Here is a 12,837-nt window from a genome sequence, read left to right as displayed (position 1 = left end):
TCGAACTCATCAACTGTGAGATCAGGACCTGAGCCGAAGTCGGATGCTTAACCGACTGACCCACCTAGGTGCCCCTGATCAATCCATTTCAACAGCAGGAAGGAACAATGTCAGAAAGAGGGGCTCAACTTACTGAGGCCTCTGATGACATCTCTCCTTTCTTGTGATTAGTGCCAAGATGGACAATGACCACATTTTATGAGACTGTCTTTGTATACTTTGTCCGATTGACCAGTCTCTTTCTCACAGACTTTATTTTTGTTTTAATGTTAACATAGTCAATCAAACAATACCCAGGCAGACTGTAGTTCCCAAATGCTGACATCAGGTCTACACCAGTTTATTAATTGTATAATCACGTTAATGATAGGGGCACCTGGGTGGCTCAGTTGGTTAAGCATCCAACTCTTGATTTCGGCTCAGGTCGTGATCTCACAGTTCCTGAGATGGAGCCCCATGTTGGGCTCTGTGCTGACAGCTGGGAGCTTGCTTAGAATTCTCTTCTTCTCCCTTTCTCTCTGCCCCTCCCCAGCTCATGCTCACTCTCTCTCTCTCTCTCTCTCAAAAATAATCATTTTAAAAAAATCATGTTAATGATATATAGAAGAAATACCATTATAATATGGACAGATAATTCATTTTTTTTCCATTTGAAGGAGAAATCACAAGTAACATGAAAACACACCATTTACATAAGCTGGTGGTAAAACACAGTCCCTTGTTCACTCACCAACCAGTATGGTCACAGATAGCCTTTGGCAATAACAGTTGAGAATCATCATAATTTTTCTTTAAATTAGCAGAGTTATCTTCCTACAAAAGAAGACTGAAAAGCTAAAACTTGCAATTTTATTATTTTAGTGAATTTTTTGTTGTGATAGATCTTTATGAATTTTAAATGTAGCACTAATTTTTGAAGAGACAGGACAGACTCAAGAACACAATGTCACAGTGAGAACACAATTAAACTTTAACACTACAGTATTTTATTGGAGTTGGAACAAAAAATAAGTAAATCCCCAATTCACCTATACCACCTCTTTCAGTACTGCATAATCCTCATTTGAAGGACAAGTAAGAAAAGCAGAAAGGGGAAAAGATACAGACGGAAAGATATTGGAGCAAATTGAGATTGCTTTTCACTTCTATTTTCATCCATCCAAATGGCATAGAAAAAGAGCCTATTTTCTATGAAGTCCATGTTAGATTAACAATGAATTTTTAAATCCTGCCCCATACATGTATATTTTACTATAAATAAACTTATTTTAGGAACATAATATTTTTTAATTACGACTAAATAAAATAAATATACCAAAATAAAATGAATGACAGATTTTGTTCTGATTCACTTAGGTCTCCTCAAATAGTAGCTCCTAAATACACGTCTGCACACAAGCTGTATCAGAGTCACATGAACAGGTGTCTTTAGTGTTTTTTTTTTTTTTTCTTATGATAGAGATACTCAGTCTAGTTCTGCAGATTCTGGATCTGAAAATCCTGAGTGGACTCCAGCAATCAGCATTCTCAGGAGTCTCCTAGGGGTACTGATATTCACCAAAGCTGGTAAATCCTTTTTTGTTTGTTTCTTTTTTTAAAAGATTTAAAAAATGGTACATTCTATATATGGGTAAAGAGTCAGGTACTCTAACGTTCTTATGCAATATATTGGTGAAGAGTCAGATACTCTTATGTTCTTATATAATATATGTGAAGAGTCAGGTGTTCTCTATTCAAATGTAATACAATTGAATTTATAAGGCATTTCAAAGATTTAAGACTCCCAAGATTGCCCTTTGATTTGTTAGCAATGAAAAAAGAGATGGTTCTTTCCTATTAAAATCTTGGAAAATCTATGCTTTTAGGGAAAAATTCAATTGGGTCTTTTGAAAATTAGCTATTAATTATAGAAACTGAGACTTTGGGATAGGGAAGAAAAGCTTTGGTGCTATTGATTGGGTAAGGCAAAATATGATGCTCAAAAGTCAATTGGCTAATCGCATTGGTTGAAGCCCACGTCACTGATGTTTTGTAAATGGAATTTAGGTTAGGGGAGGCTTGTGCATCTGACAGTCAAAAGTTTAGAGAACAGAGTGATAAGGTTGACAGGCTGTCAATGGGCAACTCACGGTCCTGGAAGACTCACTATGGGGGACTTTAGAATCACCAACTAATAACACTGAACTATATTTGCATTTCCATAATCCATCTGTCTCTCTTTTTACACCCCAACCCCCGCATGTTAGTTAGGTCATCTTGTAGAACTTTTGTCTTTATATTTTGTGTTCTTCTGAGGATCTGCCATTATTAAACTGTCAATTCTAATTTTTTTTAATGTTTATTTTTTTTGAGAGAGAGAGAGAGAGACAGAGTGCAAGCTGGGGAGGGGCAGAGAGAGAAGGAGACACAGAATCTGAAGCAGGCTGCAGACTTTGAGCTGACAGCACAGAGCCTGGTGCGGGGCTCAAACTCACAAACCATGAGATCATGACCTGAGCCGAAGTCCAACGCTTAACCGACCGAGCCACACAGGCGCCCCTAAACTGTCAATTCTAAACAATAAAGTTTCCTCTGTGCACTGCATTTAATCATATTTGTATTTTTCTAAATATTTAAATTTTATATCAGATGAAAAATCTGAAGCATTCTAAATGTTTAGTAATAGGAGAATGGTTTAGATTATAATTTATACATTCCAGTATTGGTGAAATTTTTATAGCCTAGGATACAGTATGGGCAGACTCAAATAAAAAAGGACAAGAGCACATGTTGATGATACATAAAGTGCATTATCAGCCCTTCTTCTCTCATGGTGTGCTTAACAAGGCCTAAACATTCACGTAAGAAATTGAATTAATTATTAATTATATACACATATACTTTAAAACTGTTATGAGGTCTACATGGCTTACGAGACATTTTAAACACAAATGACCTGTTCTGACTGATCATTTGCCACTGTATAGCCAGTTAATTTTAAAAAAGGAAATGCAGGACTGGGGCATCTGGGTGGCTCAGTCGGTTAAGCATCCAACTCTTGATTTTGGCCAGGTCATGATCTCACAGTTCATGAGATTGAGCCTCGTGTCGGGCTCTGCACTGACAGCATGGAGCCTGCTTGGGATTCTCTTTCTCCCTCTCTCTCTGCCCTTCCCTCGCTCTAAATAAATAAACAACTGGAAATGCAGGACTAAGGCTGCTTTTCTTTTTAATTGCAAATAAGACTACACATCTGGTTTCATTGTCACTCGGTAACTTATTCCTCAGCCCACTATTCTTTCGTAACCACCATTTGCCTCATGAAGTAATCTGAGCCAACCCACCTGTTCAGTAAATTAGGCCTCATTTTCAACTACTCTGTTTCCCAGTAAACTATATATATTCCATTATGGTCTTAAATAGATCTTCGACTATTCTCTCACCACTTCTTTTCTTTTAGCTACCTCAGCAGCGGTTAGTGGGGAAGAGCCATCACCCAAGCAAAGTCTCTATTTCTTTGTTTCTTATTTAATATTGAGTGCGGCTCATGGGAGGAAATTAAACAGGGTATTTGTGGGAGGCCTTAAATTCATGGCTTGAGAACTATGAAGGAATGCCATTGTTCTGTAGTTTGGACAATAACTGTGGGTACATCCATGCCACAGTCCAGTTCTCCTCACATATATTAAAAATGTAAAACTTCCATGGAAACTCTGATTCAGCATGCTAAGATAAGGCCTCAGAACTTATTTTTGCAAATGTCAGGTATTTTTTACGCAAGTATTCCATGGACCACAGTTTGAAAAGGAGAGCTACTACAAGCAGACTATGCACCACGCCAGAACCTCAAACTTCAGGTGCGTGAGAATTCCTGCATGACTTCCTAAATTGTATAGATTCCAATTCAGTAGGTCTGCAATGTGCCTGGGAGTCTGTATTTCTAACAAGCGTCCAGGTGAAGCTGATCATGTTGGTCTGCAGACCACACTTTGAAGAGCAAGACATCGTCAGACATCGCACATAGATGAAGCGACCAAAGGCAAGTTACAGACCCATGAAAAATGGTTTCATAATCTGTTTATAGGCCAGGGTTTCCTTAGGCCTTCAGATCGAATTAATTTTGTCAGTAAGTATGCCACGGTGTCAGAGGAAAGCATTGACAACATATATTTGTAAGATGAATTGAAGTTGAATGTTAATTGACTTTTCCCAACTTATTTTCATGGTCTTATCAAAATTATTAAACAATAATTCTGAAGCATGGTGAATAACATACTGTATTAGCTTTCTAGGGCTGCCCTAACAAAACATCGCAGACCGCGTGGCCTAATCAACAGAGATTTATTTTCTCACAGTTCTGGAGGCTGGAAGTCCAAGATCAAGGTGTTGGCAGGTTTGGTTTCTGCTGAAGCCTCTCTCAGTATGGGTTGCAGATGGCTGCCTTTTCACTGTGTCCTCACATGGCTTTTCCTTGGAGCTTGCATATCCCTGATGTCTCTTTTTCCTCTTACCAGGACACCAGTCTTAGTGTGATTAAGGCCTCATTAAGACCTCATGTAACCATAATTACCTGAAAAAATTCTATCTCTAGGGGCGCCTTGGGTGGCTCAGTCAGTTAAGCATCCAACTTCGGCTCGGGTCATAATCTCACAGTCCATGGGTTTGAGACCCGCAGGTTCGAACCTGGCATCGGGCTCTGTGCTGACAGCTTGGAACCTGTAGCCTGCTTCAGACTCTATGTCTCCATCTCTCTGTGCTCCTCTCCGCTCATGCTCTCTCCTCTCTGTCTCTCAAAAATAATAAATACACATTAAAAAAAATTCTATCTCTAGGGGCACCTGGGTGGCTCAGTCCGTTGGGTCTCTGACTTCAGCCCAGGTCATGATCTCTCTGCTTGTGAGTTCCAGCCCCACATCAGGCTCTGTGCTGACAGCTCAGAGCCTGGAGCCTGCTTCGGAGTCTATGTGTGTGTGTCTTTCTCACCCTCTCTGTCTCTCAAAAAAATGAATAAACATTAAAAAAAATTTTTTTCTTTAATTCTATCTCCAAGTACAGTCACATTGGGGCTTAGGGCTTCAACATAGAAATTTTGTCTAAAAACAATTCAGTCCCTAACAAATCCACATTAATTAATGTGAAGACAGAATAGATTATATTGCATTCACAGGGGAAAGGGCTCTACATATAAGAACTTTAAGTTTATGCTGTATTATGGGCTGAATTCTATTCCCCCAAAATTCATATGCTGCAGCCTTAGCTCCCCATACCTCACAACGTGCCTGTATTTGAAGAGAAGTTTTGAAAATGGTGACTACATTAAAGTGAGCCCATTAGGATGGTCCTTTATCCAATCTGAATGGTATCCTAATAGGAAAAGGAAACTGGACACACACAGAGATACCAGGGGTGTGTGTGCACAGGTGACCACGTGAAGAGGCAGGAGGAAAGCAGCGATCTGCAAGCCAAGGAGAGAGGCCTCAGAGGAAACCAACGCTGTGAGCTTAGTCTTGGATTTCCAGGCTCCAGAACTGTGAGAAAATAAGTTTCTGTTGTCTGATCCACCACATCTGTGGTATTTTATCATGGCAGCCTTAGGAAACTAACACACACTGATTATGTCCACGGGCAATAAAAGGCAGTCCAAAACATTTTAATAAACAACACACAGCTTTTGTTTTCCTTTCATACTCAGTGAACCACACTTCACACATCTCTTTCACAGCACACAAAGGAAAAGACACTGAAAACAAGACCAAACACTGTTAAATACGCTTCCATCCCAAACACAGGCTGAAGAACAGACCACTTTGGAAGCACTCCCAAAAGTTGTTTTTCCCCTTAAAAATCCTACAGAATTTTAAAGTGTCATTAACTGAGGACTAACCAGTTCCAGTTGGTAAGCAATTTTAAATATTTATTGAAATAGGTACATAACTTCCATTAAGGAAAGATTGGAGGGTTCTGACATTCAGAAAGAAGCCTTACCTTTGTTTTAGGTTCTAGAATTTTTACTCCATATATTGATATTTGCAGCTCAACTTTAGGAATTTTCTGGCCTTCAGACTTCTTGATATGTCTTGCAAACTACAAATGAAAAATTATTCAGAAAACTGTAATTCTGTTTCTATGGAGAATAAACACAAAGTTTGTATTCAGTGTTGGACTTTCATTAAATAAATTATTACCCATTATGAAGTATTTTATAAACTCCATATAGCTTGAAAATATTTCGTAATCATAATAATCTACCATTACTATCACTAAAATCAGATTGATAATTGAATAATTTTTAAGAACTTTTTTAATGTACTTCTTTCATTATGTTTAAACAGTTATATTCATACGAATTAGTTAAGACAATGAAAACTCTGTGGGAAGATGAGCAAAGACCGATTTATTTTTCTGTGGATCTTGTTTTTTTAAAAAATACCTTTAGAGAACTTACAGTTCACCAGAGCTGGATATGCCACCCTTGTCATTTCTAGATACCTCATTTGGTATCCATCCTACCCAATCAAATCAATGAATGAAAAGAGACAGATTACCATATTTAAATTGAAGCTATGAATTGAGGTAATTATCCCAGCTAAAAGACTAAGAACTAGATCCAGACTAGAATTATGAGTATCTTGAAAACCTAAATAGTTTCCTAATGCTTGCATGGTAGTATTTATTGTAACTTCTTGTTGAATTGGTAAGTATATGCAAATGCTAATTAGGTTTTGTTATAAAATAAAAAAAAAATCCCAATATTCATGCACTTTATAGGTGGTGTTTCTACCTCTCTCCCATCATTGCCAGATCTAATGATGGAAAAAATTACAGGAGCCCAGTTAAATTTAAATATTAAATGGTTAATTAAAAAAAAAAACTTCTATTTTAGAATACACATCTACCCTCCACATATATGTGTGTGTATACACACACACACATGTAATTCATATATGCTAATTAGTGTAAGTATGTCCCATGCATTTTCTTGGACACACACTTACACTAAACAATTGTTTGTTGTTTATCTGAAGTTCAAAGTTTACTGAATGTCTTGATTTTGGCAATGCTGTTGGGAATGCTACTCTCTCAGTACTCTCCTTCTTTCCACTCTCCTCCTACCTTTATTTTTCAAAACTGGAAAGAAACATTGAAAAAATAGGATTTTTACTCCTCTTCTAGGGCTTAAAATTTTTTTTCCCTACTATTATAACATTTTTTTCAGCATATGGATCATCCTAACTTGACTCAAAATAGATTATATGTAAGGCAGGGTGGGGCTTCAGTCCTCTTTTGTATGTCATATTTATTTGCATTGTGCATCTCTAATTTAGGACAGATGTGAATACACATGGTATAGTTCAGTCCTGGAGCACAGAGTGGTTAAAAGCTCCTTTTCTCTTTTCATGGCTTTGCACTGCCATCAGAGTATTATAATTAATGCATACACGAATGTCTTAAAGTGTCTGCTTAATAATATGGGAGGTGGGGGTGGGGGAGTACCATTTGTTTTATTTCATTTTGTGAGGTATAATTTTTTAGCTTGCTATCTGTCCTGTTCTATGAATGTAGGCAGTTCTTTTTTTGTATCCAGAAGTCTTACATTGTGCACATGAATTTGACGAATTTGTGCCAAACCATTTTTTGTATGTCTTTAAGAAACATGTTTTGTTTCAGATCTTTAAAAATTATTCCAGCTCTCTCCCAAAGAAAGTAGATTAATTTTGTTTATTTTCCCTTCATAATCTCCTTCCTGCATTGGTATAATTAAAACAATTTGAGGGTTTTCACATATGAAGGCTTACAAAATAAGTCAGCCGCTTCTATCTCTGTGAAAGCCTCTGAACAAAGCCACTCCCATCTCGGGCTGCAGAAGGATGCTCAGCTGGCCTCCAAGGCGCAGCTCTTTTCCAGAAACAAGACAATGAGCAGTGGCTTTTGTGGCCTTTTCCACATCTAGACACAACCATTCCTGTGACCTCTTTTACTTTTTCCCAAAGTCTATCGCAGAGCAACTACTAATATTAAACTTATCTACTGAGTGACTTCTTTCCTGCCAGGAAAAAGAAAGCACAACCCATTTTCTGTATTTAAAAAACAAAACAAAACAAAAAGAAAAACCTCCCAGTTCTGTTTTCATGTATATTAAGGCTTATAATGGTCATTAGCTTTAATGGTTGCACAGATGTTGTAAACAATTATGTCTAAGGTTATATTTGCTCTATCATTTTATATTTTAAACAGAATATAAATAGTCTCATTCCCGTCCTTTTTTTTCCTTCTGAAATCTAAGATTACTGTATTATGGCTTACATGCCCCCTCTCACTCGAAGTCTGTTTTGCTGACAGACGTCGTAAATGTGTTCCAAAATATTTCTACTTTACATGTTGAAGACATGCTCATCATTCTTGCTTACACTACATTCTTTTGTCTCCCTATTTACTATGTGAATATTAATGTTTGAAAAGCCTTTTTGCAAATTCCTTTCCATTTTTGCTTCAGTGGATTCATTTCTTGGTCAACTAATAGTGATCTACCACCAAAATTTGCCTATAATATTCCAATAAAAAATATTTAAAGGGGGTAAACCCTAAGCATCCTGAAAACAAACAAGTGAAAACAAAACATAAATAAAAACATCATAAAATGATGGAGGAAAATAAAGCATTTCTTGAAGTTCATAAAGTAGTTGGTTAAGTATATGTCACTAGTAAGTAGAACATTTCTTACAGTGAGCTCTACTGGCTTTCAATATAATCACACTATTTCTATGTATTTCTCAGAGGACTTTAAAAAAATGAATCTAAGTGTACTGCTAAGGGAATACACATTATTAGGAAAGGAAACCAATGAATTTATTACTGTGTATCAAATATTCGGAGATACTATTTCTCGTTGTAACTCTTGTAAATTAATTTAATTAAGCATGTTCTAATGATTCTATGAGGAATCAGGTATGTATGTATGTATATAATTAACCTAAGCCCTAAACATTTTATTAATTAAATAACTGGTTATGAAGACAAAAATAGTGCTAAGCTACATAGAAAGAGTGACGTTGAATGGAAAAAGACCAAGATTAACAGAATTCAGCAGCAATTCCCAAGTCCTCCTTCCTTGAGGTAGCTTCATGTAATTTTAATTCAGCTGTATTGAGGTAAGGTATCTCTCCTGTAAAACTGGGGTTCAGGAATGCTGCTTCCCTGCTTATTTCCCAGGGAAACTAAGAAGTTTTGGATCTATATATCAATTGTCATCCACATGTAAACATCATAAGCAGACTGTTTAAAAAATATATGGAGTCCTTTGACATTTGTACTAGTTGTATTGATAAAAATAAATAAAACACCATTAAAAATAAAATTCATTACAATAACAATACTATTAAATATGTAGAAGTTGAAAGGTTTTTTACATTTTTTACATTTGATGACATTTTGGAAAATTTGGCAATTTCTTAAATCTTAGGCTAAAACATGATTAAGAAATAGAAATAGTTGAACATGTTTAAAAAATAGAAAATATGTTATTTTGGCCAATATGAAACCTGAAAGTAAAAACTAACACTTATAGAAATTATTTGATTTATGAAAAATGTTTAAAGTATAAATACAAATTCTCTACAAAATGATAGAAAAGTAGTATGTAATAAAATCAAAATTTTTAAATTTTTCTCAAAAAATAAGCAGGCATAATTAAACATAAAAGCATGATAAAATACATTATTGAAAATATTCTAAGTATTCCATTTTATATTAATGCTAAATTTTAAGTTCCTGTCAGAAACCCGTACATAAAATATTGCAGTTTTGAAAACTGAGTGAATATAAATAAAATATTAACTTATGTGGCAAATAAAACAAAATACTGAACTATAATAGATAAAAAGGCAGCCAGAAATACACCTATTTAAGAAAAAGAAGCAGGAAATTAAAATGGGGGATGTGTACACAAAATATAGTTTATGAGCAAATTTTTTGCTGTTGTTTTTGGTAGAACCATAGCACCACCTTCTGGCCATTTCTACATGACAACAGAATTAAAGAGGAGCCAGGGTTAGCCAGGGTCTACATTTCTAAAATAAATGTAAATACTCTTGAAGGCTTTGAATTGTAGCCTCTGACCTCTGACACCAAGAAATATATATATATATATATATATATATATATATATATATATATATATATATATATATATATATAAAAAAAAATAAAATTAAACAAAGAGCATTGTTTTATTCATTTTAATTTATTTAAAAATCATTACCCTTAAACACGCTTTCCTGATGTACAAAATTTTTGCAATCAGCAGTGTAAAAATTGCTCATTAAATATTTATTTTGGAAGACACTTGAAAGGCAAAAATTATCACGTGAACATGCATTTTTAAACTATACTGCATACTTACTGTAAATCACATTCCTTTATTAACAGAGTACATTTCCAAATTTGAAATGACACAGAACTGCAAATAAATTCTCACAAAAATGTAGAAAAACTAGCCACTGTTTAAAAGCACTTCATTTCAAACGCCTCTACATTTTATCTAATCATGATGTAGTTGAATCTTTTTGGTTTGGGACCTGCGCTGACTGAATAAAGAACGTCCTAGATACAAAGACACATTAAGTGTAAATTCTATTATTCTTCTATAAAAAAATTCTGACTGTATTGAAGCTGGATTCATGACAAGTTTGCAATATTTTGAACATTTAAATAGAATCTTATCCTAAATGTTGTTGATAAACTGTGCAACCTTGTTAATCCTGTATTAGTGCTTAAAAGTACTGGCTAAACAGGGCAAGCTGAATTATTACCTAATGAGTGGTGGAAAGAAATGCTTGCCTAGTCCACTTTTTTACCAAATGGGACACGTATCATCTTGGAACCTTTTAGCATATTTACTTGAAAGCATTAGTAAATTATTGACATATACAATGGGTAGATGAAAGTATTATCCATTTTACTTTCTTCCCCCAGAATACATGCCATTCCGCTTTAACTTTTCCTCAACTTGAACACTCAGTAGATTCCAACTGAGAGGACATGTTCAATGAAAAATGACACTATACGTCTATGACTTTGCCAGGCACAATCAAAGGCCTAGCTCTCTTGTCAAATAACTGGATGATCTCTAAACTAATAAAGTTAGGGAAGGATTGTTTCCCCAAAAAATTGTGAGAGTAACTACAGAGAATAACAACACATTTTGTTAAAAAAAAGTAGTGGTATGCTAGATTTTCTTAATGAGATAAAGATGAGAATTCTGTTGAAGGGGTTTTTCCCATCTTATTATCTCCATGAGAACATGGGGATAATTCTTTTGGGATGGGGTATACTTAGAAAAACATGCTAAGATATGAGACATCTTAATAGAAAATTTTCTCAGGAAATGTGATTGTGAGTATGGAGTTGCTTATTAAATATCTCCTCTGCTCTCTTGGTCTCACCAGTTCCCCATGAAATCAACTCCCAACTCTACACTTCCAACTGGTGGATGTCATATCCTACCTATGAGACCCAGTTGTTATACCATTACTAGTTTTCAAGTCGGGGCATGAGTCTACATTGTCCAAGCGAGATAAAGGCAAGCTACCAAAGGTCAACACATAGGGAATACTGCCACTTTGTTGTTGTTGAGTATGAGAAATTATGGAAAAATAGGAAGAATGTGCCACATTCAGAAAATATATTGTGTATTCACATTTATTGTTAAATATGTTTCCCCGATCTGGTGATATTTATTCAATAGCCCATTTTTTTTTCTTTTTTCTTTTTTCTTTTTTTTTTTTACAATAGCCCATTTTTAAAAGGACAAAGCTATACCTGCCACAGAGCTATTCACGCTTTGAATATCCATCAGTCTACTGGTGACTTAAGACAGGATCAATACACTAGACACATATGTGGAGGGCTTGCCCTACCTTTAGTTTCCTCACAGCATCTCTTACAACTTCTGTTCCTTTAGGCTGCTCCACTTCTGTACTGCCAAGAAACTGAAAAGGGCCATTTGTCAAATACAGGCTTTATGACATCGTCCATCATCAAATCATTTTGAACTATAACATGGCATAACAGTATACACATGGTATGGCAGAAATGCAAACCCAAATCTTAACTACACAGAGGAGTTATTAATTTATTTTATATGAAAATGTAAATATATTTACTTAGCCATATCCAATTCCTATTAGTCAAAGATTTTTTAAAAACATATTCTCCTAAGTATTTTATTTGAAGATATTTACTGGAAAGAAAACTAAAGCTACTTCATTTTAGAAGGAAAAGAATAAAGTTGGCTTCAATATTTACAACTTAAAACACATTAATAATAAAAATTATTGACTTATCTGTAAATCCAAAGCATATAAATGCTTTTTATTTGTTACGTGACTTTTTAATGTTTATTTATTTCTGAGAGAGAGAGAACGCACATGTGTGCAAGTGGGGAGGGACAGAGAGCGAGGGAGACAGAGGGACAAAGGAGGCTCTGAACTTATAGCAGAGAGCCCAATACGAGGTTTGAACCCATGAACCCTGAGATCATGACCTGAGCCAAAGCTCAACAGACTGAGCCACCCAAGTGTCCCTGTTACTTGATTTAAATGTCAATGGTATATTTTAAGATATTAATAGGATTTCATACAGTTCATAATTTTACATTAACATTTTCTTTGTTTTCCAATTATGACACTCATATATCATGAAAAAAATACAAATTTTTTAACCTCATTACTTCATCCATCAGAGCTACAAGCTAAACTCCGTTAAAAAAATAAAATTTGTATTATCAACAATTTTACTGAATTTTAAAATATCCCTGAAGGTTTTTAGTGAATACCTGACCTATTCCCCCACAAAAAGAAA

At 35.3% G+C, this 12,837-nt stretch overlaps 1 protein-coding gene across 6 annotated transcripts in view; it reads right to left on the bottom strand.

Moving 5' to 3' along the window:
* Positions 1–12,837, bottom strand: part of GULP1 (GULP PTB domain containing engulfment adaptor 1) — a 273,910-nt gene that overhangs the window by 41,798 nt on the left and 219,275 nt on the right. For all 6 annotated transcript variants that reach the window (XM_042949408.1, XM_042949414.1, XM_042949412.1 and 3 more), the window contains 2 exons: positions 11,895–11,966; positions 5,965–6,063 (listed from right to left, as the gene is read on the bottom strand). In XM_042949408.1, the coding sequence (XP_042805342.1) occupies positions 5,965–6,063; positions 11,895–11,966 (171 nt within the window). The remainder of the gene's footprint in view (positions 1–5,964; positions 6,064–11,894; positions 11,967–12,837) is intronic.

This window comes from Panthera leo, chromosome C1 (genome assembly GCF_018350215.1).
Source record: "Panthera leo isolate Ple1 chromosome C1, P.leo_Ple1_pat1.1, whole genome shotgun sequence".
NCBI lineage: Eukaryota > Metazoa > Chordata > Mammalia > Carnivora > Felidae > Panthera > Panthera leo.
This window is presented reverse-complemented; position numbering and strand designations above follow the sequence as displayed.